General features: G+C 42.5%; 1 protein-coding gene across 2 annotated transcripts in view; it reads left to right on the forward strand.

The window, feature by feature from the left end:
* Nucleotides 1-27,876, forward strand: part of LOC117731768 (cat eye syndrome critical region protein 2 homolog) — a 38,532-nt gene that overhangs the window by 5,389 nt on the left and 5,267 nt on the right. For both annotated transcript variants that reach the window (XM_034534120.1, XM_034534121.1), the window contains exons 2-17: nt 11,274-11,368; nt 14,102-14,285; nt 16,994-17,121; nt 17,364-17,447; nt 17,956-18,023; nt 18,184-18,344; nt 22,190-22,279; nt 22,445-22,592; nt 23,499-23,628; nt 23,724-23,761; nt 23,853-23,944; nt 24,093-24,219; nt 24,962-25,344; nt 25,448-25,588; nt 25,764-26,568; nt 27,084-27,876. The exon at nt 27,084-27,876 is cut by the window's right edge and continues 1,278 nt beyond it. In XM_034534120.1, coding sequence (XP_034390011.1) covers nt 11,274-11,368; nt 14,102-14,285; nt 16,994-17,121; nt 17,364-17,447; nt 17,956-18,023; nt 18,184-18,344; nt 22,190-22,279; nt 22,445-22,592; nt 23,499-23,628; nt 23,724-23,761; nt 23,853-23,944; nt 24,093-24,219; nt 24,962-25,344; nt 25,448-25,588; nt 25,764-26,568; nt 27,084-27,876 — 3,467 coding nt within the window. The remainder of the gene's footprint in view (nt 1-11,273; nt 11,369-14,101; nt 14,286-16,993; nt 17,122-17,363; nt 17,448-17,955; nt 18,024-18,183; nt 18,345-22,189; nt 22,280-22,444; nt 22,593-23,498; nt 23,629-23,723; nt 23,762-23,852; nt 23,945-24,092; nt 24,220-24,961; nt 25,345-25,447; nt 25,589-25,763; nt 26,569-27,083) is intronic.

Below are 27,876 nucleotides of genomic sequence, written 5' to 3' on the forward strand. Positions count from 1 at the left end.
GGCAAATGTCTCACTTATCCTGTAAAATATCTCCTCATCTACTTGATGAATTGGCACACACATTTGTGCAGACATGTATCCTAATGTTTATGGTTACGTCTTGAAGTGGAAATTAAGCCAACCAAGTTAAGCTGATTTACTAACGTAAGTAGCCAAAAAAAAAAAGAAGCCCAGTTAAATCTTTAGTGGCGAGAGCACCGGCATGTTGCAGTACTCCTGCCTGTGACGCTCATTCAAGGGTTTCATATGTGGATGGCTGTTGCTTTTCTGAAGTGCAGGAATTGAGCAAATTCCATTATCAAATGTGCTTGAGACATCTTGCTCATTGCCCTGATCCTGATAATTTTATGTGCTGCTTTTTAAAAATTATAATGAAGTAAGCGCAGGGATGAAAATACTCCTGTTTCTGTTTAGGTTTCTTTATTTCTATCTCTCTTTCGCTTCCTCTCTCACACATTATCTGGAACCAGAAAGCAGTGTTTACTGAAATGACTGTAGCTCAAGAGGTGTTTTATTTTCACAATTTTGAAAATAATTGTCCTGTAGTATAAAACAATTACTTCTGGATAAAGGTAACGGGTTCTGCTAACAGCTCGGAGCCTGAAGGATATTTATTCTCAAAAACACTTCTTCATTGCGGGGCCACAAATGAAGAACTTATTCTCAATGTGATTTGTGACTGTTTTTGAGGATTCATTTCTGATTGGTCATTTAGATTATAGCTTTATGGTTGCCATAATGATGGTTGCCATAATGATGACATGGTTGATTAGTTGGAAACGCTAATTATTTTGTGCAAATGTTGCGAAGAGCTCAGCTAATAAAGAGCAGTGTATGTTTTTCCCATTGTCTAATTTTTACACCTGCTACAAAACCCTTGAGAGCAGATACTAACTCCTATGATGGAAAATGAGCTTCCGCCTCCACTTTTACATTGGGTACAGAATAACTTTGTCCAACTATTGGTTTCTATGGCACCCAGTTTTTTAATAGCCAGCTTGAGTTTTTATTCTTTCTTGTTTTGATTGTTTAATCCCAACCATACCTGGCTTGTATTGTTCAGCCTGATACCATTGTGCACAGTCTCAGTCCATCATTATCTCCTGAACTCTAAAGTCCTCACACACCCATAGTTGTCCCTCACAGATGTTTTCACGTATGTCGCTTGAATAGTGTGTTTGTGTACAGATTGTCAGCTCCCCAATATCTAGTTTTGTTGCACCTGTTGTGGTCTGTAGAATTCTACAATCATCCTTATTAGTTTGTATCGTCAATTGGACGCCTGTTTGGATGTGCAGAGGTGTGAAGATCTCAGGAAGCATGTATTCTCGTTTCTGGATCGTAAAATATCTTCTTACTCATTACCAGCCAAACTCCTGCAACCCATCTCCATCTTGTGTGTACAGTCTGTTGTTTGGCATGTTCGAGGACTACACTCTCGGTCTACCTCTCCCCATGTCCTGTTCTCTTTGCCATCACTTTTCTCACTACCCCATATCCATTAGCAGTCCCTCTACCCCGTCCCTTTCTTGAGCCCCAGCAGCCTCCCTTTCCCTTTCCCTGAGCCCCAGCCCCTGGCATCACCATGACTAAACCCCAGATGGTGATTCTTTCTTTCCCATCCCCCTGGAGGGTGGAGGCTCTCCACCCTGACTGGGTGCGAGCTGCTGCTGCTGCTGCAGCCCTACTGGGGAGGGGGTCCTATTTTCGTAAAGCCCCCAGTGTGATTGTAAAAGAAGATTTAGTCCTATTAGATCTGGTAAATAAGCAAGAACGGGCAGCCTGTGAGCACATCCTTGTTTCTGTTGTCTAGAAAGCAAATGGATTAACAGGGAATAGGATCAAGGCTTAAGTGTTGCTTCATCATGGCCCCACTTCTGCCGAATCTCAGTTTTGTGGATTATAACTGTAGAAAGCCGTTACTTAATGTGACTTGCCCGTCTGGCCTAGGGCTGTCAAAACTGGCCAACGATGACATTCAAATCTGTTTTATTTACTTTTCTGAGATATATTCAAATTGTGAATATTCATTGACAAGTTTGATCGGATTTTGAATTGATGGCCAAGGGTGGTCGTGGGCAAAAGCAAGCAGAAGTTGGACTTCAGAGATTTTTCTGAAGTTTGTTGTGATATCTGCATCACCATCGGGGGTCAGTGCCAGAGTAAAGTCCCCGATAACATATTTACCTTCAACCTTGGGACGCTTTACCTCCTTTTAATGCAACAACAATGATCCATTCTCATCCCAGATCAGATTGCTGTTAACTCATCCCTCACCGCTTTCCCTTTCTTTCCCTCTGTCCCACCCACTGACACATCCCCAGCTCAGCCCGTGTTACAGCCTCACAGGGTCCAACCTCTGACACTTTCTTTCCAGCTCAGGCTTCACATAAATCCTCAAGACTTCACACTCTGGGAGTACCCCTCGAAGATCAAGAACCTTTTTGCACGTCTTTTTTAATACCCTCCCTTGCATGCACTGTGAGGGTGGCTTTGTAAGACGCTACTGCCCCTCCCCCAATTGTGATTGACAAGTGAGGGCAGCAGTACATGCATCAGATGGTTTCACATGGGGAGTGTGTGCACAGAGGGGGGGGGGGGGGTAGAGGGGCACATACACCGGTGTTTGTTTCAGCCAGCTCTATTGTTGGAGCTCCCCATGGTTCCCTCTGTCTGTCTCCAGTCTGGGGCGGCATCCCTCCAGTGATGCTGTCTCACTTTGTACTGAGCGGCTGGTTGTGCTGCAGAAACCAGAAGACTGAGGGACACCAAGCAATGATAACTTCACCAAACCAGGTCCCATCCAGTGGGAGCCCCTGAAAACTTGGTGTGGGGGTGTCAACAAAGTTAGAGGAGGTAATAAAGGGAGCAATTTATTCTGGAACATGTTGTTGGAAAAAAAACTTTTAAAGCACTATATTACTTTATTTATTTTTTAAAGGGAGGGAGCATTGGAAATATTCTAACAGATTGAGTTGACATTTTATTTGTAGCGATGCTGGCCAGAGAGTTATCTGAGAGCTGGGACAAGGGGATGCGTGTGGCTCTGTGGGGCCTTAGTGGGGTGCAGACTGGCACACACTTGGCTGACAACACGGATTGCTGGAGGCCACAGGCTTCAGTACGGATGTCTGGTCGGTACACTTTGAATGTTCTCAACGCCCACATCTTTACACAGTTTGTTGTCAAAATATCAAGGAGTGACCCATAACACTGGTATTTGAAAATATTAGGTCTGAATGGGAAACTAAATGCAGGCCTGCGTTAAAAATACAACAGATTGCAGTGTTGTGGGCAAATTGTTCAGCCACTAATGGTGAAACAGTAAAATGCAATCCAGGAACGCAGCGTCTTTCTGGATGATGTTGCGGCTAAAGTTGAGCCAAGTTGAGCTGTTTTTTTACGAAGCCTTTTGCATTGGCACCTTCATTGTTTCAATGGAGGGGCGTCATTCAAATGAATTGGCAGAAAGTACAGTTTTATAAACCACTTGAGGCTCATCAGACACCAGATCATTGGTTAATAGGTTGTAATACTCTCAAAAGTTTTCACGGCGGCAACTAAACCACAAAGGAAAAATGTGGTCTTGTTCAAATGAATTAGTGGGCTGTTTATTCGTGGGTTCATGCCATCTAAATGTGGCCATAGTGCTTTTGGAGCTATTGCACCATTGTTTGGAGAATGTCAGGACCTTGACACTCCAGGCTGAATTCAAATAACCAGAGAAAAAAATAGATCCAACACCGTCCTCCCATTTCTCTTGTTAAATGTTACATTTAACACAGTGCAAAGACGACAACCAGTTCTCATAATACAATACCTACTGATTCAGTTGGCTATTCAAACTGCTTACACTTTTTGAGAAGGCGTAGACTTCATGGTAGACATGGGAAACTAATGATTTTTGTTTTATCCAACAATTCATTATTTTCCTGTCTGCACAGTTAATATGTAAGTATGCATGTCTTACAACCAGCCATGAAGATCATCTAGGTATACGATCAGGGTTGCAAAATTCCGGGAATATTCAAAGTTGGAAACTTTCCACGGGAATTAACTGGACATTTTGGGGTAATTTAACTGTATTCACCTTGTCATAAGCAGACATGCATGCAAACATTTATAATACAACTTTTAAAAATGACATTTTTGTGAGTAGAACTTTATTCTTTCATCGAACAACAAAACATGAACGTTGACTAAAAAAGGTGTATTCCCTATGATTTTTTTTGGTGTTTTTTCCTGAATCCTTTCAGGTCTAAATGCTTTCTTCCTGGACCTCACCAATGTCCCCCTCACTGCTGTAAAAAGTTAGTCTACTGTATACAAATAAACTTGGTATTAAAATGAACATGGCTTCAGTTTACCAAGTAATCAATATGCTAGGTAATGACAAACAGTGTTGGGAAAGTTCACTTTCTACATTAACTAGTTCAGTTCATAATTCAAAATTCACAGCTCCATGAACTAGTTCAGTTATTCTTTTCAATATGTTGCGAGCTATAATTGAAATATCTGTCTGCAATACCGCTCTTGGCCTCTACTCAACTCGGCGCTCTCACACTTGCCAGGCATAGGGCTGAAACGCTCAGACGCAACACTGATGACTAAGACGTTCAAAAACAACAGAACGTTTTATGTTTCTGGCAGACAATGTTCCCAACCAGCTACATTCAGGGTCCAGCTGAGCTAGGCGTGCATAGTCTTGTTCTCAACTACATTTAAGTTCCCTGTTATATGCTTTTGCAAAAAAACGTATTTTTTTTCCAAAATTCCCGAGACAAAATTCCCATGGAAACTTTCCGGAAATTTACCGGAAACTTTCCGCCCCTTTGCAACCCTATATACGATCATTACTGTCGTCAGCCTTTTTATATAAAAAATCTGTGCACAGAGAGACACAGAAGATTCTGAACGACACACTTGATTGTTAAAATATATTCAGTCTATCCTCCATTAAACAGTGACATGTAATATTTCATGATTTTACTTGGGAGTAACATATTTCTTTGCATATGTATTATCTGGTTTGATTGTACCTGGTTTTCTTTAATGAAACTATTGTCTTTTTTATTATTTAAAAAAAGTATTTTCTCACACTCAACATGTGAATTTAAACACATCCATTCATAAGGGTATGTATGTGTGATCTATGTTCTCGGAATATATGTGCATTGAGACATTGTTGTCAAGTGTGTTGTGTGATGCAGCCCAAGAGAATTTCGTTGTGGGACACACAAGTAAATCTTATCTTTACTTTGTGTGACATAAATTCAACAAATTGGCTAGAAATATTCTGCTGTTTCTTGTACATTTTAGAAAGAGATACAAGCTATACACTGTTCTCAGTGTGTCACTTAACATGTCTGAATTAAACATCTTCTCTAAAGGTTACTTTTCCTCTCCTGTCAAGTGGCAGTCTCCTCATGTTTGTTTGCTTTAACTCCAAGGCTGCAAGCCATCTGCTTGATGTTGTTTTCTCCATTACAAAACTCCTCCCTCTGTCGTCTACAACCATACTGGCAGTGGTCAGGGACCATTTTTTCCCTCTTCAGGGCCAGTGTGTACGTACGCGTACGTGGGCACATGTTTATGCATTCAGCGAATGGGACCGCTGGGATGTCAGCTGAAGCAGGAAGCTCCATTTTATATAAGGAAGTTGATAATGTGGTTTCCTCAGAGCTAACAGTGGAAGTATAGGAGCCGCACTGTGGCCTCCCATCTCCTGTGCTTAGTGATTTTCACTTGCATAGCAAGCGAGGTAGACCAAGGTACGGTCTTGGTCAATCTCAGGATGGATACACACATACACATACATACACACACACACTAAGAACCTCTCCTCTACCCTTTCCAACAGCCCAGCCACCTGTCCTATTAGAACTATAATGCAACTCAGTTGGGGGTTGAAACTTTTTTTGGTAACCTTACTTTATTGTGTAGGGTATAAGCTATACATTTGTCACTGTTCTCACCTGGTAGTGCAGCTCAGTGAGATCAACTGTTGTTGTTCTTCCTGTTCTTCCTGTTTCATAAACAAATGGTGTCCTCGCCTGGAAGCTCTCGTTATTTGAATGTGTCATGATGCTCGTTAAGACAGGTGTGGAGTACACAACTTTTCACTCTGGCTCAAACTGACAAATCAGCCAACGCACTCTTGTTTTACTGCATCTGGCAGCAACTGAAAGATGTTGATGCTCTCCTCCTCCTGATTAGATGAACGGTACATCCTGAGGATGGGAGGGCGTCTTCCTGCAGTGTGAAGGCTGTGTGTACATGCTTGTCATGTGGCAGGAGGTGGTTACGTGTGGGGGTGGAGGGTGTTGTCAGACGATGGCTCCTGAAGGAACCATGTGGGAGATGGAAGTGGGAGGGAAGTGGGGGAGGAAGAAATAAAGAAAGAAAGAAGGAAAGGAGAGGAAGAGAGAGGCCTTCACACAACAAACAGGCAGCCCTTCCCCCTCCAGCTAGCTGTGCACACATCCTCCAACTGTTGGTGATATAGACCCCGAAGGAGCTGTTAATGGCAGTGGCATGGAAAGTATCTGCTTTGAGGCTAGCCAGAGAGGCCAATCCCCGATACTAGTCTTTGTGGATCTGCCACAACCTTGGGGCTGCTGATGCATATGCTGCTCCACTGCTTGTCACAGCCCCATGTCTCTATCTCTCTCTGCTCGCTGTCTTGCTGCATGCATTGGCCAGACACTTGTAAACCTTTTTATCTCTCTACATATGATTGGGACACACAATGGGGCCATTGGTGTCTGGTGAGCAAAGCACATTTCACTTTTATCTGCAAATGCCGATGTTGTGTTCTGCCTTGAACTCGGTTTAGCCTTGATGTCTCTTTTCTTTTGAAAAGTCTGCTCTTTCTTGCATGTCTCTCGGATGATTTATGTTGCATGTCTTGTAATGTTTACAATCCTGGTTCTCATGTCAAGCAGAGACCCAGAGTTGTGTCCTCCTAGTGGAGGCTCATCTTCAGCGTGGCATCATTAAACCCCTTTTTATACTGCAGATGTGCGTATGACGCAGTATTTCTGAATGCAAATTCGACCCATGTTGGACCCATTCATTTGAGATTGTCACTGGTGAATCTCTGCTTGTGACTTTAAGAAGAGACCCCAGTCTGCAGTTGAGTGCTATACATTTCACTGGTAAACCATAGAATTGCACCGAATTACACTGGAGCTGTACAATAAGCTGTTTCTGTTTCGTCTTGTCGGTAAGCACGGTATTATACTTCCCTGTTCTCTTTTTGGGGAGTCTGTTAATAAGGTTTAGATGTTAATATCATTCAATTATTTCCATCCCCAAATAGAGATGCATGGTCATCAAAGCCAGGTGTCCAACCCCCTGTTAAATCATGGTTGGGAGGAGGGTCCTAATTGAGGATTGACTGACATGCGTCAACCCGTTCTTAACCTCTAAACCATGTGACTATGACCAACTGCATGCACGTTCTTTGTGGACTGGAGGGGTGGGGGTGGGGTGTGACTCGGCACAACTCCACCATGTCATCGTCTACATGGGCGGCAGTTTGTTTTGGCCCAAATCTATCCACGACTGAAACATTAGCCCGCAGCATACACACTTGTATTATTGAACCAATATATGCATTGTGTTTCTATAAACATCTGTACTGTGTATTCAAGCAATAAGGTATGAGAGGCAGTACTGTATCGTCAATAATGTCCTGTTCAAGGGTGTTAGGCCCGACGTGTAGCGGAAGCCGGCAAACCCTTGAACAGGACATTATAATACGGTTGCCTGCGACATTATAAATAAGTAAATAAATAGTAAGTTGCCTTTCAGCACAAAATAGTTGTAGCCACCAAACATTGTATCGCATTTCAGTAGCCGAGAGAAAATAGTCCCAGTGTGGGTCTGTTGCTATGCAGCAGACAAGCAGCATTGGGAATATCACGTTTGTTAGCCTAGCTAGATCTCGCACCCTCTCATTCATTCACATTGCTCATTTTTATAAAAGTTGCCATTAAAATAACAAAAATGACAATGGGACACTTGCAATACAATAATATTTAATTTAAACATTAACGTTTTGTTCATGTTGATTTGGATATCTCCAAATCGATAGAATAGATAAATAGATAATGCAACCTACAAAAATAATTCTTAAGGGCAGCCACTAACAAGTTACAAGTACAGTAAGTGAAATTAGGCATTTTTATGAAGGCTTGGAAGAACAGGAGGTGACAGATTTTACTTCTCACGCTGGTTGCCTGTTTCTGTTGAATAGATGGACAGGTGTGACTACACCTAGATCAGATGTTCTGTCCAGAGGCTGCATTGCTCCCCGCCCCCCACTGTGCCAATAAATAATTGTGCTAGAACCATTGCACATCGCAACAGGAGGCTGCACTGTCCTCCGCTACAGTGCAGCCAGCCACTGGCTCTGGTTTGAGTGGGGACAATGTGTGGAGGGAGACGAGAGATAAGGAATCCAGAGAGGGAAAGAGTGGGGTGGAGAAAGGGTGTTGTCAGGGGAATAATAGAATGTCTCAGAGGCCCTTGTAGACACTGTGCAGCAAGACAGGGGGAGGAAAATGGTGTGGAAGGGAAGAATAAGAGGTTAAGCCACCGAGGGAAGCAGAGAGAGAAACAGCAGGGGAGTCGGGTGAGAGGAGTAGCAAATACCTTCAGGGCAAACTGCTGATTGCAAGCCAGGCCTACAGACTGGCTGTGGCGATGACACACCTTTTGACAAGCCTTGACTCTCCCTCCAATCTTTGTCCTGTTTATGCTTGTGTGAATATGAATAGCCTGATTTGTTGAGTGATACATTTAGCAGTTTAGCTCTCGGACTTATACACCTTTTTAAAGCTTATCACTTGTGCAGCGTGCTTATCTTTGAGTCCCATTGATCATTAATGTGAAGCAGTCAAAGTACTGCAAAGTGTTTATTCTGTTGAGACGCGTGTATGACTGAATGTCGGTAAAAGTGTGTGTTTTCTGTCTGTTGGCCATGTTTGCCAAAGGTTGCGGGTTGTGTCCTTCGATCGCTACGTTTGTGTGCTCATCGAGGGGAAAGGTTCCCACAGGACATGTCCAGCTGCAGCAGATTGTCCCTTGCAGCCCATCGTCAAGCTAAGTGTTCATTAGCACCAGGCCAGAGAGGGATTGGACGGCCGGCCGAAGAAAGGCCTCCACACTACATTAATTCCCCTTCCCTCTGCCATCTGAGATGCAGTGTGGCACTTCAAAGGTGGAGTAGGGTGGTGTTAATCCAGGGGCTGTAGCAAGCCCTCCACTCTGCTGTACTCCACTTTCTGCTCTTCCCCTAGCCCCAGCTTTTGCGAAGTGTGATCAAAGTGCAGTCTGTCTGATGGATGGGCTCACTCTGGCCCACAGGCTGCCCGACAGGGGAGCAGGAAGTGGAAGAGAGTGACACAGGATCTCTCTCTGCATCCTATGCATATGCGCTTGTACACAGTGATACACACGCTATCTTTCTATCCTTTTTAATGATCATGGTTCATGGCTATGGCATAGTTCTGTGTACATATGTGTGAACAAGCCATGACACATGTGCTTCCTTGAGCAACTGTTAAACATTGAATCGGTCTCTGTTGTCAAAGCTCTGCCTCCCTTGATGGGGGCTGGACGAAACTATATGGACCAGCATTTCCACATTCTGTGTTTCTTTACATTTCTGGTCCATCACTGTAAATGTGTGAAGGCACACATCTTTCAACCAGTTGCTGTGGCATCATTTGACAGGACCACTGGAAAAGACTGTTTAAAAAATAATCTTGTATGCTCTGGCCTTACATTCACATGCTGTGACTCACTAAATTAATATTCTTCCGAATTGTTCTCATTTGCCACTGTGACCATTTAAATTGGTCATTAGAAATGTGCTCATAAAATCCAACGAACTGTTCTTCCTTTTAAGTAGTGAGACGTATCTGATTTTGATTTCCCGTCGTCAAAGTTGTCCTCCTGGTATCTTTCTTTGGCTTCAGTCGGATGCAAAAGCGGGCTGTTGAATCGCACTCTTCTCACCTCAAGTATCAACATTATTATTTCTCAACTTCTTTCTCAACCAGCTTTCTGCCTCTCCCCTCCTCCTCCTCCTCCTCCTCTGTTTTTCATCGTCCTGACTTGTTGGCTCCTGGCTTCCGTCGTTCTCCATGGTGAGGAGGTGTGTACGCTGACCTTTGGTGACCCCTGAGCTCAACCATGTTCCTCTAGAGAGAGGCAGACTGAGAAGAGACGAGTGAGTGCACAATAATTGAATGTGCCGCCTTGTCCTTGAGATGGTTTTGGACCACTTTTTTTAACCGCTTGTACTTTAATGAATGAGAGAGGAAGAGTGGCAAAGGGAGAGGCAGTTTGGATCTGTTTCTAGTTTGAGAACGAGGATGAAAAAACAAGCTGCATGAAAGCATGTTCTTTTTCTCAGTAGTGACTGTTTGGCTTCAGCCCGAAGTGGCTTGTTTGCAACCTGCAAAAGGAGGCTTTAAGTGAAATGGACACTTGGCTGACAGAACACTTTGCATTTGCATTTCTGCCCTCTCAGCCTCCTGATCCCTCTGTCTCTCTCTCTCTCCCCTCCTGTTCTACTCCAAAGCTTTTGGGTATCATTTGGGAAAGCAGTGCATGCCGGGTAGCCGTGTGGGGTGCTCCGTTTTGGTTGGTCAGCAAAGGAGAGGAGGGGGCACAGCTGTGTTGCAGCCCCTGCTGCCGCCCATCTCTCCTTGGAGCTTTCAGGTCTTTTAGAGTTTGCTCTGCCGGTTACTGCCGCTTCATAAAACCTCAATGGCGGAAACACAATGCGAGGAGAGGGGTCATGGCTGAACTTGAACCTCTGCTTCAACCAAACAACCAGTGGCAAACCAAGAAGCCCTAATCAGACAATTACAAATTCCAACCATCCCTCCTGCTGTCTGCCTCTGCCAGCTTACTTTACACTGGTACCAAATCTGCCAAAAACATATGCTGAGGCCTCACTAAATATATTGTCTTATTCTTCATTCAGTATCTCAACTTCCAGCTGATACATTGGCTTTTCTTTTTTCCCATGATGACTAACCATTGTTTGATGCGTCAACAATCACCTTTGTTTTGCTCATAACATTCTTTACCTTATTGACAGTTTTCCTTTGAAACTCCTCTGGTTTCATAATTTTGCAGCTGAATTAATAATATGTTATGTATGTCAATTAATGTATTTATTAATGTCGGTCAAAAGAAAACAAGTTATTTGCGTGTGCATTGACCCTACTGTCTCTTTTGATGTGTTTATCCAGGAGCTGGAGAAGGCCCTGTCAGAGCAGGATTTGGACTTCCTCAGGGACCTCATTGCTTGTCTTTTACAGGGCTGCTACCAGCGCAATGATATCACGTAAGTATAGAAACAAGAAACTAATGTTGCTATAGTTTAACACATTAGTTGGATGAGGTTTTGAGTCGGGGCCTAAGGAGAAGTTGAGTTTTACTGGAATCACTGGTGTTGATAACCAAACTTTGATGGTTGGCTAGTAGCAAAGGACATTGAAGTCTAGTGGTAAAGAGGTACGCACGGTTAACAATTAAATCACAGTTTTGGTTGACAGCCTCCGTTTTTAGCACTGTATTGGTGCCTCGCTTCAGTAACTAAGCTTAACAAAGCAGGATTCAAGTATCCAGTGTTCTCTCCATTAGGGCTGGGAATCATTCAACGTTTTGTAATAAAATACCATAATGAAATTGATATGATTCAATTTTTTGTGTTGCCATTCCACAAAAGTAAATTATTGATATCTTTCTTTTAGAAATATATAACATGAAATTCTCTCCAATTGTTCAGATTAAACAAATTAGGTTGAAGTCCTAAATGATGTCCAAGCACAAGCAGCCGGAAAGGAACTTTGCTTCAGAAAATACATTTTCATTTAAATGTTATTTAAAATATCAGATGAAATGATAAGTGATAAATCTTCCCAGAAATGCTATGCTAGCTTTGGGTACTTAATAGTTTTGATTCACTCTGCCATGAACACATTTCAGTCGGTACAAAGATGCTCTCAAACGCATCATCTCGGTCATTGCGGTCTCCCAAAGTGTCGTATTTGTATATAGTTTCTTGCTGTATATTTTCATATTGTGCTAATCATAAAAGAACTGATAAGTGGTCCGATAATGAGTGCTTTCATAAAATAATTTAATTTGTTTTATTTGTTACGCTGCATTCTAAAGGATAAAGGGCAAGGGAGTACCGTACAAGACCACCTGCATCCTCATGTTTGTTGTGCTTAATCTTGCCAGATCTATAATAGTGGAAGCGTCTCCTGCGATTTAAAACATCAGAGACACGGTGGAAAATAATCAATGAGTTTTTGTTCCTTTTTGACATACCAAGCTGCCAAGATAAAAGCCGTTTTTCCATCTACTTTAAATTAGTCATAGCACCCAAGAGCCTTCATAGGAAGTCTGAGTCACCGACACAATGACTCGCTGAGGCGTCAGAATTTACTCACCATACGATGACTAAATCTGTGGTGAAATTGTGCTCTACTTATATGTCTTCATATGTATACAGCCACTGGAACTTTGTACCTCTGTAACCAAATGATGGGAGAAAGTGAGTTCTTATTCAAATCCACAGATGGGTTTAAGCTTTCATGGGGCTTCCCCCTTCCAACACCTCCTACCCGAGCCTATGATTAGAAAGAAGCATACTGGTCCCAGTGAACCGATAAGCAGGGAGGCAGGAATGATCCAGTTTTTCCTCCCAGGCAACCGGTAACAGGAGGACAACCTGCTTTATTGGACTGGACAGGCGCTGGCATCCTGGGGGTGGCTGCTCAGCACTCGCCTTTCACAGAGCTGCCCTTTTCATCCGCACGTGTTAAACGCTCTGCCGGAGCGGGGGAAAGAAGGGAGGTAGCATGTTGGGGAGAACGAGGGACAGGAGTGGGGTGGGGGGGCTGCAGTAGCAGCAGCTGTGTGAAAAGTGCACACTGCTCTTTCAAGATAAGCCATTTTTTTCTCTGGGCCTTTGCATAGATGCTCACCCCTGCCCCGAGCCCTTGTTCTGTTCAGCTGAGTTGGAACTGAAGGGTACAGATTAATCGTCAAGACCTGAACCGGAACCAACATTTATTTACCAGCTTCCACTCATAGCAGAGATGCAACCCCACTCCCATTCAAAGAAACTAGTCTTTTTTTTTTGTTTGTTTACTGCCCCGTCTCCTCTCTCAAAGCCAATAGGGTAGTTTGAACTTTGGTTCCTAGGTTGTGCTTTCTAAGAGGACGCAAGTTGATTTGGAGACTGTGTGTTGGCTTAACAATTAGCCATTGAATTTGTTGCATTTGTCCATACTGACAGATCTCAATGGACCAAAAAACACCGTCTGTCTTATTTCATTTTTTTTTTTTTTTTATTAGCGTCCTCTGCATATTAATTTTGTAGTTAATACATAAAGTTCCTCATGATCGAATAAACATTTGTAACGAGTCACAACAATCACATTAATGAATCGAACAATCTATTCCATCGATTATTTCATAACAACTAATAGAAACCTAAGTACTATTATAATCCAAAATTCAGCTTTATTTATATAGCCTAACCAAGCATATTTCAAATCTATTTACAGTGGATGGCATACCATAATAGAACTAATCGTCAGCTACAATACACACTTGGGGAGCACACAATAAACCCCAAGACACAAGTTACAAGTAGGACATAAGGGCATGACGTAAGGGATGTACCTAACCCTCTTAGTCTGGCTTTACCTGCTCAGAACCACCAACCTGAGCTCCTCACAGAAAGCAAGGCACCACTCATCACAACTCTCCATACTGACACTACAATCGAAGATATTAGGTTGGTGGAACTGAACCAGCATGGTTAATTTTCCAGATTATATAAAGACTAAACGGAAGAATAGTTAATGAGACAAACCAACAAAAACAAAACATTGTGATAATGTCATTTTTGAATTGAATTCTTTGTATTTTAAGAGATTTTATCTGGTGTTGAAAAGGTTTTCATACCGTTTTAAAGTTATGCTTTTTACGTGGTCTTGAGAAACGTATAGCACCTGCCTCTCTCACTCTGTCTCATCTGTTCTTTTGCTCTGCCCTTTAGCCCCCAGGCATTTAGCAGTTACCTGGACGACATCATCAGCTACCGGTGGGAGCTGGAAGAAGGGAAGCCCAACCCACTTCGAGAGGGTCCCTTTGAGAATCTCCCTCCTCGCACTCAGGTGGAACTGCTGCACCGGCTGTGCGACTACCGTCTGGATGCTGCTGATGTCTTTGACCTGCTCAAGGTAAACATCCACGACGATCAGCTCAAACTATTTAGACAGTTTTATGCATTATACTCGGGTACTGGATTGAAATTGAGATGCAAAAAATACAAGTGAAACTACATAAATGAATGTGTAAACTACTGAAATATGACCTACATAGCCTGTAAGTGTTGTATCCCATTAATACTTTGTGGTTAGTACATTTAAAAAAAAGTGCGTGTGTCCTTCCTTCCTTAGCGGCCGCTAATCTTCTTGAGGTCCACAGAAAGGACAAAATGTAATACATGCGAAACAGTTAAAAAATAGTACAAACAGAATAATAAAAAAATTCATAAAGTGCAGTCGAGGACTAGGATGTATATTGTGCAGTACATCATTGATTACAACAGTAAGAAAGATCCGATGACTACAAAAGTGATGGAAAATGTCAAGTGGTTGATGCCCCAAGGTGTGCCTTTTTAATTGTTTTTGAGGAGGTTTGTTTTTGGGGTTGGAGGTATCAAGTGACCTAAACTAGCATTCCTTGTGTGATGGTTATGTCTGTTACATGTATATTGTAACTGATTGAAGAAATATTCAGGTGTCTGATTAAATATTACCTTTCTGAAAAACATGAGAAGGCTATAGTGAAGTTTAGTTTCCACTGAGAACCATGACAGGCGAGAGCGCATATGTGCTGTATTGTTTCTTATTGAACACTAGAGTGCTAATCTGGCTGCTCGATTTTGAACCAGTTGTAGTTTATTTATGTCCTTCTTAGCAGCTGTTGACCATATGAATGGACAGTATAGCAGGTGACAAAAGACCAAGGACTGTAACACCTGACAAACAATAGTGTTAAATAAGTAAAGCACTTTCTGGTCATAGCTATGCCCCTCCCCATTTTAGCAACAATGCCTTCAATGTGTTCCGACCACGACAACTGTTGGTCCAACACTACACCCAGTAGTTTGGTCTTCTTGACCTGTTCTATAGCCAAACCTGACAGGTGAAGCTGTGTGTCACCATTGAGCATATTCCTTGAGCCAAACAACACTTTTAGTTTTAGAAATGTTCAGGGCTAGTTTGTTCACTTTCACTCAATCAGACACTCTCTCCAGATCATTATTCAGAGTGGTTGCAAGTTCATGTTTGTTTGAAGCATAGCTATACAGTGTTGTTATCTGCATACATTACCATTTTGGCATTCTTAATTGACAGAGGGAGATCATTTGTGAAAATAGAAAAGAGTAAGGGGCCTAAGCAACTTCCTTGTGGATTCCCACAGCTAACATATCTATAGTCTGATAAACTACCGTTATAAAAGACTCTTTGTGATCTCTCAGAAAGATAACTGACTATCCAAGAGTGCCATAATGCTGAATCCATAACTTTCTAGTTTAGTAATCATAATATCATGGTATATTACATCAAATGCAGCACTAAAGTCAAGCAAGACTGTGCTGACCATTTTCTTATTGTCCATCTGTATCAGCCAATCATCAGTTAGGTGGACAAGGGCAGTTGCTGTTGAGTGAAACTGTCTGTATGCATGCTGGGAACTAGTAATGAGTTTATTCCTAATAATAAATAATAATCCTGCATTTGTTTGAAAGCAATTTTCTCCAATAATTTTCTCAAAATGGGGAGTATACTAATTGGACGGCTATTTGCACATGTGAAGGTTGATTTCTTGTCCTTTGGTATTGGAATCATCTTCGCCACTTTCCAGACCTTTGGGCATACACCGTACATTAAGCATGTGTTGAAGATGTGACATATTGGAGCAGATACCTGATCAGAAGCAAATTGCAACAGTCTACACCAGCCAGTTTATCAGTGGGCAGAGGCAACAACATTATCTCAATATAAGTTATCAAATTTTTTATCCTTCATTATATAATTCTCAATTAGTGTGCATGAGGAGGAGCCATCAGTTGGTATCAAGTTCTTTCTGAGATTATCAACTTTACTCATGAAGTAATTATTAAAGTAATTGTCAATCTCTACTAATTTAGTGAGGAAAGTACCATTATTTATTTTGTTAGGCATTGCTTGATGTGAGGACCTACCCATTATACCATTCATAATTTTTTTTTTGAGTCGTTTAGTTTACTTTGGTAATACTCTCTCTTTTTCCTTCTGTTCTGTTTAGTTACGTGATTTCTTAATTTTGTGTGTGTGTGTGTGTGTGTCAGTCAGGGTTCCTGATTTTCTAAACGGGATGTTTTTTTCACAGCACCTCCAACACAAAATATCTTGGTGAATTTGAGAAGCACCACACATTTTCATTCTTTTAATCAACACTGGGGTGATTTTCTGTTGGTGAAAGAAGACCTGTACGATTTTCATTTACACCATAATTTGTAACAGAAGGCTTGCGGTCTAACTGAATTTACAAGTAATGGACCCTTATATTACACATAACAACAAGGGAAATAGCAGGTCCACGCATATCATGGAATTAACTTTGGTGCATCTAATAATAACCTGACCGCCAGTTTAAAATGCCCTTTTAATATATTCAACAGTTTTCATATAAAGATACGTTTTTTCTAAATAAATCAGCAGATTCAATTTATGACTCAGAAAGATACTGAAAGTGCTCCCTGTCTGAATATGAGTCACAGCCATGTAGGCTCAAAGGACTGAATGACATCACCTGCTAATGACTGATGATTTAAAATCCCTGTCCTACGAATGATTTAAGAAATGTAATGTTTCTCCCACCCCCCCACCACCACCAGGGACTGGATGCAGATAGCCTGAGAGTGGAACCACTGGGGCAGGATGGAAAGGGAGCCCTCTACTGGTACTTTTACGGCACTCGCATGTACAAAGAAGGGCCAGTCAAGAGGAAAGCGGAGAAAATCGGGTAAATATCACCAGGCATTGCGTATGTCTTTCTCTGTCCAGTACACAAAGAACGGATGTTATGTCACTGGTCATGTTTTCTGTGGTTAACTATTGCATGTGGCAAGTGTGTAATTACAGTAGTAGTTTGACCCTCATTTACAGGCTTGTTGAGGGTTAATTATAGAGGTATCATATTGCTTATTACTTGGTTAAAAGGCTATAATTGTAAAGACCTCCTTTCTACTTCATGTTGTTTTCCAGTGAAGCCACTGAGCTGACATTACCAGAGAAAAAGAAAAGGGGAAGACCACCAAAGAAGATGAAACTGGAAGAACCTCAGCTATGGTGAGAAAAACTTTGTTTTTTTTTGTTATTGGTGCCAAAAGCTCAATGTTCAGTTATGTCAAGAGGAAATCTGCTTTTAACTGTTCAAATATATAATGGTGAGGGTTTGACCAATCATGGCTCAAGGAAATGATGCATGATCAGGTTTTTGGAGACTTATGTTATGATTCCCTTTGCCCTCAGTCAGTTGTTGACTGTCATCGTAGCTACTGTATACTGTCCGATTTGGCTGTAAGTGCAAGCGAGCTGAAGGGTTAGCACAAGGCTAAGGAAGTACTTGCCGATCATAACTCCTAAATTCACTGCAATCTACAGTTTGTCTACAGTTGTACATGCATAAGAGTAATCTAGTCTAAAGTCCAAAAAGCCTAATGGTTATGGAAACATTAATTCATTCACAAAGTGTGGGACAGTCACTTTAGATTAAAACTAATTAAAGATGCAATAGTTCTAATCACTCTGTAATATGTTGAATATATTATTCTCCAATTTTTTGTTTTACCTTCAGTGAGCTGGAGAGTGAAGTGACAGAAGTAAAGACAGAAAATGAGCTGGAAGATGTCCGCCCCACCACAGGTGACAGGAACTCATAAATATAAGCACATTTATTTCCATATTGACTACAGCGAGGTATTTGTGTTTTGTGTTTTTTTTAAAACTTTCGTCCACCAATTTCATTTGTGTCTATACATTTTCCATTGAAACAATAAGTCAATGTCTTCTTTGCTTCCACCAGGCCTTAAGCGAGGCAGTTGGTCGCTTGTGTGTGATACGGAGGAGCAATGGGTCAGTCTGGTAGACGGCATCAAGGACAAAACCTCCCCACAGGACCGCCACCTCTACCGTGTCATCAGCCAGAACTTTATGCCTGAGATCCGCAGCATGATTGAGCACAAGGTCAGACACCAAAGAGACATTGGTACTAGTAGCTCCAATTACAGCAGTACATAATGTTAATAGGGTCTGGGTTCCTACCATGGTAGATGAGCCAGTGTTTACATAAAATAATGCGAATTTAAATAATCACCAGTGATGGTTTAATTTTTTGTCTGTAATTCAGTACTTAATCTTAACAGTTCTCATTTTAACTTAATCTTAACCTAACATTATACTTAGAAGTATGCAGTGTGTAAGGGCCATGGTAGGTAACAAATAATTTGTCATTTCATTTTTAAAACATCATTTTTAATCTGTTAATTTTAGTCCCTATGCGCATGACTTTTTGACATTGGCAGTTCCGGTGGAGCTGGACTAATGGAGCTTGAACAATTGCGCAATCTCTACCAAGCTCCGTTCGGTTACTTTCACGTTCTGGTAGATCACTGTCCCCCTCCAAGGAGTTTCTTTCATGATCCTGGACGCTTTGGCTGGGCCAGCTGCAGGAGAGGTGAAGGGGAGCTGATCTGTGCTCGCCCTTAATTCTGCACACCAGCTTTGTAATGAAGTTTGCCTTAGGGCCTGACTGTGGAGAACTATGCTCTCCTTCTAGTTTGGTAGAATGGGGGAACACGGTGTGTAGTAATCTTCATTGGGCTTGGCCATACCTTGGGTCATGCTCATTTGTCTATCAAATCTTCCTTGGAATGTGTGTTAAGTACCTCGGGGGGAGATCAGAGAGATATGTGTTCCCCTGTTCACAGCAAACACTACACACTGTTTTCCTCGGAGCATCGGAGACTTTTTGTGTTAATTTGCTCCTGTTTTTATTCTTTATACATTTTTGAAAGCGCACAATTCCCCTACAGTGTGTTAGACTTACGGAGACTGTTTCATGTTAAAAAGAACAGAGAATTTACCATAATTTGTCAGACAAAAAAAAAAACTCATTATACTCATTTATTTTACTTAAAGGGAAGTGCATTTCCCTGATGCTCTTATGTGGAAACAAATTCCATGGATGTAACGCAGCAGGAGATCACATCTAAAGATCCTGCATATTTATTTAATGTACATCACCACATTTCACCGTGGTACTGTATAGAGGCTGTCCTTGATTTGTATTTTATCTTATCTTCAATCGAATGCCATTACTAGGCAACAGCCGTGGTCCGTGTTTACGTCTTCGGCTTATGTCATTCACATACCCTGCAACAGGTAATAAACAGACTTATTTGGGATGTTGCCGTTTGCAACTGGGAAATGGTCTTTAAGACATAGTTTTCTTTTTTGTGGTTGTTATTGAGTGTTGTCTAATTACTACGAATGCATATCTATAATTGCTTTAAACCTCTATTAGACATAAGTATCTGCCAAATACAGAGTGTGTAGCCCCTTGAATACTTTCCTCCACATGTCTCAGGCTGCTGTCACCAGCCATTTCACGGGGCACTGACAGCAGACAGGAGCTCACCTTGAGGCGGGATGGAGCCTCTTGAATGACAGCTCTGCTGCGCTGCAGGATTCTCTCGACCTCTCTAAGTGTCGACACCAGAGGCACTCGATCTTGTGTGTGTGTGTTGGGTGGAGGAGGGATTTAGTGCTGCTGGTAATATAGGGAGGAATTGTGGAGCCACAGGACATGTCAGTGCTTCACACTAAGACGAGGCAGAGATGGAGTGGGGACAGAAGAGTTTTAGAGGGCACTATAGATCAGATCATGAACATCTGTCTTGTTCTTTTTTTTCTTTTTTTTCCCGTCTTTCTCCTCACTGCCACCCATGTCTCCCTCCTTTTGCCACCTCGCCTGCACACATGCAGAGGTTTCAAACAGCTGCTAATGCATTCTTTAGGCCTCACATGATTGTTGTATGGATGACCAGAAGCCTGCGTGTTACACCTCTCAGTGCTGTTGGCCGTCCCAGACTGACAGTTATTCACAGTCCCATCTTCCCTGATGAACTCTGACATGAGCTGCAGAGGCCGGTCCCTGATAAAGACAGGCTTTCAAGGGATCTGTTCAGAGCTCTCTGTTGGCTGGTGTTTCTCCCCTTGTGTGTGCTATGTCTGGATTGATGTGGATTATAGATTGTATTTTGAAGATGCATCGTGAAGGATTTAAAAAATAAATAAAAATCACAACAGAGATAAATGAATATCAGTGCAGGACGAGACCAAAAGCCAACTGGGCTTATTTGAAGCCTCCACCTATATAATATTTAACATTAATAAAAAAGTACAAACATAAAATGAAAAATGCACAAGATAGACAACAAAAGAAAGAAAAAAAATAATGTAATTATATCGAGTTTGTGTAGGCATGTGTGTGTGTGTGTGTGTGTGCATGTAAAAGTGAGCATGGCTTGCGTTTGTTCAGGGATGTTGGATCATACCCTGTCCTGTGGCATTTCCTAAGCAATGGGAATGCTACAAGTCCCATGAGTGAAACAGATAAACATTTTGATATAACAGCTAAAACAAGAAAGACATGAACACTAATCCATAAATTTTTGAAACATTTTATAGAATGCCATTTCTTTGTTAGGTGGGAAAAATCATTCCATAATTTGGTTCCATCGAAATCTAATAGAAAATTGATCTCTGCTAGTCAGTAATTTAGGAGGATGAAGATGTGAAGGTTGACGAGTTGAGTAAGAATGAATCTGTGAATTAACTTTGAAGGTCTTGAAATGTTCAGGAATATTTCCTTCACCTAAAAGTATCTTATACATAAAAAATGCAAGTTAAAGAAATGTTAACGTCATGAATAGTAAGAATCTGTAGTTTGTGAAATGAAGGAGCAGCTGAGATGTGAGACTGTGATTGGGTTGCAATCCTAACAAAACGATTCTGGAGGGCCAACATTTTTTTCAGAGAAGTAGGAAAAGTACTTGTCCAAACTATATTGCAGTATGAAAGATAAATTAAACTGTAATAAAGAATAAGGAGACAGTTTGCAGAGACGAGATGTTTAACCCTCCTTATGATTCCAATCGATTTGTTTATTTTTCTACTAGCACAGTCAATATCTTTACTCCAACTTTAAACTTTCATCAATAATAATTCCTAGAAATGTTGTAGATGACACTTGAGGCAGAGAGATTCGATTTTAATTTTAGTTAAATTCTTCGAGTAAGATTTTTTGCCACTGAAAATAATAATATTAGATTTTTTGTTATTCAAAGATAGATTATTTAATTTGAACCATGTAGCATATGCAGTTAAACCAGCATTAGCTTCCATAATCAGAGAATTGACATTTGAATGAGAGAGAACTAGGGTTGTCATCAGCAAACATTATCGGAAAAATACTTTTAGACACGTTGGACAAATCATTACAATAAATTAGGATTAATAATGGACCAAGAAGGGATTGAAAATACCGTGCTCAAAATGATCTGATTTGGCTATATAGTGTTACTTGACTGCGTGGTGTATTTGTCATCCAGACTAAGCTAGGCTGTCAGGGGGGACTGCAGGCAGCAGAAGAGAGAGGGGGACTTGGGGGAGGGGAGAGCAGAGCCAGTGACCTCTCTGTACTCTGCTCCTCCACAACTCCCCAGGGCCTGGCTTGTGTGTGGCTATCTGGCTTTCTGTTTTGAAGACTCAATCAGTAATTTGTTGTATACTGTAAATGATACAGGCACATCCAGAAACCACAACAACAGAAGTTGACTTTACTTTAAAATGTGATTCTTATTATTAGAAAAACAAATAACTTTAGTTGCTATCTGTTGCCACTTGGCCTATTAAAAAAAGATGAATCAGTTTTGGCGCAATAGGACATTCCAGTCTAAGATTAGGCTTTTGTTTACATTTGCATTATAGACTCTGCCTTAACAGCTATCTCTTTTTGATTTATTCAGGAGCGGGAGCAGAAACAGAAGCTACTGGACCCAGCCCCAGTTCGCATATCACAACGGTTCTCTGAAAAACACTTTAACCAAGAGGAGGAGGTGTGTGTGTTTATCTCTGTAAATGTTTTTTGATAGAATGGTAGTCTAGTGTTGCACGATTTAAGACTGATATGGTTACAGATAACCAACTTTCAGCGTCCAAGTGTTAAATACGAGCCTTCTTCAATGAATTCAGAGTTGATTAATGAGTCTATTTGTGTTCAGGACAATCTGATGGCAGAGGAGGAGGAGAAGAAGAAAGATGAAGAGCTGGACAGGCAGATCCTGCTGGCCGAGCAACGACGAGAAGAGGAAAGGCTTCAGCAGGAAGAACAACAGAGAGAAAAGATGGAGAAGATCAAAGCTGTGGAGGGTAAGATGGATGTAACACAAATGGAAAGATGTAAAAACCTGTGTGTTTGTGCCAAAAGTACTTTGATTTTCAGATTTAAATAATATCCTTGTTGTACTGCAGCAAGCCCGCATACTTATAAGTCTGCTAGTATATACAGAAGGGTTCACAAATATAAATGACGCTCGGTGCCAAAAGTCAAATATCAAAGGAGCATCAATAATTTCACATTCTTTCATCAGCGACCTGTAAGCATTAGGTTAGGGGCTTTTGCTCTCTTACAACTCATGGATCAAGGGCAGAATGGATGAAGGGCACCCCACCCACACTTCTCCATTGCTGAGATTTAGCTCATAACGGTCTAAAAATCTGCAGTAGCATAGCAGCGTTCGAAGCCTTGTGATTTATGTATAATACACAGACTGTGAGAGAGAATGTTCAGGGCCTTTAATCACAGGATCACTCCCCCCTCTGATGTCATCTGTCAAGGTTTAATGAACTGATGATTGTGCTTCAGTGGAGGAGCCTCATTAATGTATAATAGATGAACAGCAGGAACCGGCCAGCTTTCTGTGTGGATTGAATATGTAGAATCTCTTTAATTCACTCGGCAGGCCTCATCTTAAAAGATAAAGCAGCGATACATTTGCACTCTCTCTGCTCTGCTCTTTTGATCATCCGGGCCTGAGAAAAGATGGCTGACGAATGGCTTTCTTTCCACTCATGTGAGCTGCGGCTGTCTCTGATGGCCAAGGCCTGGTTTTCATTGACTCTTCTGACGGCCTCAATGGACAGCAAGTGCAATTTAAAACTGTAACTCAAGAGCCTGAAAAAAGCAATTAAAATCTGCCTGCAGCCTCCTGAGACTGGTGTTTTTTTTTATGTTTGTGCCTCTAATTGCCCCCTGTGTTCTTCCTTCTCTCTCAGAGCGAGCAAAGAGGCGGAAGATGCGAGAGGAAAGGGCCTGGTTACTGTCTCAAGGAAAAGATCTGCCACCTGAACTCTTGAATTTGGAGCCTTCTTCTCCCGTCCACAGAACACGCAGGAATAAAGCATTGTAAGAGGCTTTGTCCATTTAACTCCAGATTTTACTTTCTACTTAAATAACTCAAGGTGGATTGTGTGTAATATGTCGTCTGTTCATAATTTCAGCTATGAAATTGATGATGACTACACTACTCTATACAAAGGTATGCTTCTGAGCAGTTACTTAAGGCTGTTGCTTCATTTCAATTTGTATTTGTTCTAATGTCTGTACTGCTCTAATCTCTCCTCCTATAGTGCTCGAGGTCTTGAAAGCCCATAAAGATGCTTGGCCTTTCTTGGAGCCTGTGGATGATTCTTATGCCCCCAATTACCACGAGATCATCCAGGTACTAAATACAAGACGAGGATAGCTGGCATGCAACAGTAGTTGGTGATATTTTGTTTGTGTGGGGTTCAAATTCCAACTAACCATACATTTTGTATCACTTAAGAGTTTTAAATGTTATAACTTAATTGTTCTTCCAATCCCCTCAGACACCGATGGACCTGTCCACCATTGAAAAGAAGCTCAATGATGGGGAGTACGTTGCTAAGGAGGAGTTTGTTGCTGACGTGAAGCTCATGTTTGAGAACTGCATTGAATACAATGGAGAAGACAGTGGTAAATGAACGCATTTGCACAAACACAAACCAGCTCTACAGTCCAGCTTCCTCCATTAAGACTTTGGCATCAGTTTAAAGACTAATGACAATCAATTTCAGTTGATTGGTGTTCTGACAAAGAAGCGCATATATGAATTTTTTGGGTGACAGTGGGAGAGAGAGTAAAAGAAAGGGGGCCGGACTTAGTGCTGTGTTGGGGCCGGGGCCAGGGCAGCCTTGACAGTGATTAATGAGGAGTGATTGAGCTGTGCTCCAGTGCTCAGGGGGATCTCAGCCCTGCAGTGCCAGAGAAACATTCCAGCCCCTAAGCCCCCTGTCTGGAGCCATCCATCCAACTGAATACTCTCCCCAGGGACAGGGGGAGGAGAGTGGTAAGGGAGCCCAGGGTGGAGCAGGAGGAGGAGGGGTCAACCTATGCCCTCTGACCTGGTCAGTCGGCCAGTGCTGGGATGAGAACAGTGGAGCAAGTGTGTGTCTCTGGGTACATGGCATGCGTATTGTTCTCTAGTATTTGAGTATAAGGGAATGACAGCGATGGCGTGAGGTGTTGTTTTTAGGAGTGTGTGTTTGTGGTATGTGATAGGGAGGGACTTACTTGCAGATGCAAAACTATTATTTGAGTGTGCTTAAGTGGATGTGCTACAGCTAAGTGTTTTCACGTGTGTGGATGCATTCATTGGGTAGCAGAACACGTTGTGTTTTATCATATGAGCATAGCTAATGTGTTTGCCTTTTGCCAGAGTACACCATCATGGCGGAGTCTCTGGAGCGGTGTCTTAGCCGGGCCCTATTAAAACACTTTCCATCAGAGGATGGCGACACAGATGAGGAATTCCACATCAACAGTGAAGAGAAGGACCGCAAGGACAAAAAGCGCAATCGTGGCAGCAGTAAACATTTGGGACCTGAAAGTCTGATCAAAGCCACTGAGCAAGTCCAACGTAAGAGAAACTCCCAAGGGGGGGGCAAGGGCAGCTCACTCTCGGAAGAGGACAACAGACAAACACGTCCACCTCCTTCCCTTCACTGGGCCAATGGCCCCCCTCACCCCCACAGCCTGCCTCCAAGCCAGCAGCACATGCATCAAGGGGACATCAGGGGCATGTACCACCCCGGGCAACAGGTATCCACAGGAAAACTTTGTTTTCTCTACATTTCTTAAAAACCTATGCCCCCTAATTCTGTCTGAAATTTAGTAGAACTAATGAATCTCTCTATCTTACCAGCTCCTTCGTCCACCTGGCCCTCATGGCCCACACATGTATGGTCAAAGAATGACCATGGATCCCCGCTTCTCTTACCCAGCTCACATTCCCAGACACAGAGACCCTGGTTTGAACCGCTTGCCCCACAACTTTACCATGCAGGTATACAGACCCAATTACACATTTCTAAACTTAATTATAACTCAGTTAGTTTTTACTGAGTGACTACCTTATTCTGTGTGTGGTCAACTTGACCACAGACTGATAAAACAGACTGATGTGCATTTATACTAATCAAAATCTCTAACTTGATTTGTATTTAACTTTTTTTTCCTAGCATCGCATGGTTGAGGGACGTCACATGGGTCATAGGTATCCAATGGTCCCAAATCCTAACCAACAACAGCCTCCACACCAGCCGCAGCACCCCTACATGGGACCAACTCATGGCCCGTCTCTGGGCCCACGTCCGTTGGGCCTCCAGCCTGGCCCTCCTCCTGAAGCCAGCATGTATCCTTCCCACCATCGTCCAGAGGGACACACCATGCACCCCTTGGGCAACAGATTCCTAGGGCCAGAAGGACCATCTCATCACAACTACCCAGGCTTAAGGCCTCCCGGTATGGGCCTATCAAACATGTGGACTGGTATGAATCACCAGGAGAGACCCAATGGGATGGGAATGCAAGATCCCAACATGTTGAACCAGCGCAACTTTAGTTATGGGGGAGTCCCCCCTCCAGTGGGGCATAAACCTTGGCCAGAAGCTGCTGGATACCCCCACCCTTGTCCCAATGCCCAGTATCAAATGTCTGCAGCGGTCAGTTCACCGGGCCCAATGTCATCACGCCTCCCTGTCCCCCACCCAGACTCCTCTGGCAGGACACGCTTGGCTTCCATGCTGGAAAGCCCAGAGATGCTGGCCCTGCAGCAGCTGTCAGCCTCTTCTGGACCCCCTGCTGGTACCCCTCATCAGCACATGGGCAACTTTCAGCAGCCTGGGCCCCCATCAGGAATTGGCAGCGTTCCAGCTCACCCCTCTCAGCAGCCTCCCCCTGCCCCTGAGGTTCAGCTGCTGCGTCCTGCTAGAGACAATGGGCCAGACAGCCAGCCTTCTCAACAGACAGACATGCTGCCCAAAGGTAGACCTGACCTTCTCTCAGTATTTCACCAGCCGTCTATATTCTGCATGAAGGAGCCCAAGCACAGTCTGACCTTTCTACACAAGTGTTCTTACTGGACTAAAGTGGCTCAATTTGTTAATCAGCATGTCCCCATCCTTGTCCTAGCTCGGTGTGATTTTTGCAATTAGTATTTAATTATTTTTTACTGTAAGTGGCACATTGAATATTCATTATTTTAGGGAAATTTCTTCCTGGTTGCTTTGAGGGTACAAAAGTGATCGCATGTCGTCAGTTAAGCTTCACAAGCAAGCTTAAACTGTGTTTACATTCTCACTTTAAATATATATTCTTAATGATCTGGTTTTGTATTTTTCATTTGTCTGGTTTTGATTGATGATTATAACATATTTAACAATTGTTTTTCATATTCTTTGACACAAAACACAGAATAATGCAAAGGTAACAATCTGGTCTTGTTATAATAGTTGATCAATGCTAACTTTCCTTTTCTTCATTATCCTGTATATTAACAGACTCAACATCAGAGAACACAATGGCAGCCAACATTTTGGATGAAGCTTCATCACACCAAATCACAGTTTCAATTAACCCAGACCACCCGTCCATTCGTAGCCCCACAGAACACCTCACTGGGCCAGCAAAGAGAATGCAGAGCCCCCGAGCTTCTAACTCGGGCAGATTACAGGAGAATCCGTCCGGACGAGGGCTCTCGCAGCGTTCAACAGAGAGCCACAAGCAGGAGGTAGATGGCCAGAGACAATCTGCCAATCACTGTTCTATTCAACACATAAGTGCCACTACTGTTTCATCCCATCTCAACCCAAGTAACAACAGCTCCACTGACGCCACCCACCCCGTCCACCCTCAGCATACACACAACAGTCCACAGCAAAAAGCTCAAAGCCCTGCACTTCTTCACCAGAACGTAACGCCACTGCATGTTGCAGCATCTCAGGATTCCACTCAGCAAATGTCAGAGAGCAATTTGTCACACACACAGGATGCACATCAGCAAAGTGCGCAGCAGAACATCCAAAAACAGCAGCAACCTCAGGCAACCCAGAGTACATCGCCTCAATGCCACACTCGGAGCTCTTCCCAACCGATGACCCAGAGCACACAGCAACATAGTTCTCTTCTACCCCCTCATCACATCCCCCAAAACATCTCTCCACATCCTACACAGAGCAGCCCCATGCATGGGATGCCACAGAGTGCCACACAAGTAGCCCAGCCTGGACCCACTCAGCCAGTTCCTCTTACCTTGTTGCCACCCAGTCATCCTACCCCACTACTACCATCCCA

The sequence above is a fragment of the Cyclopterus lumpus genome, chromosome 6, assembly GCF_009769545.1.
Source record: "Cyclopterus lumpus isolate fCycLum1 chromosome 6, fCycLum1.pri, whole genome shotgun sequence".
NCBI lineage: Eukaryota > Metazoa > Chordata > Actinopteri > Perciformes > Cyclopteridae > Cyclopterus > Cyclopterus lumpus.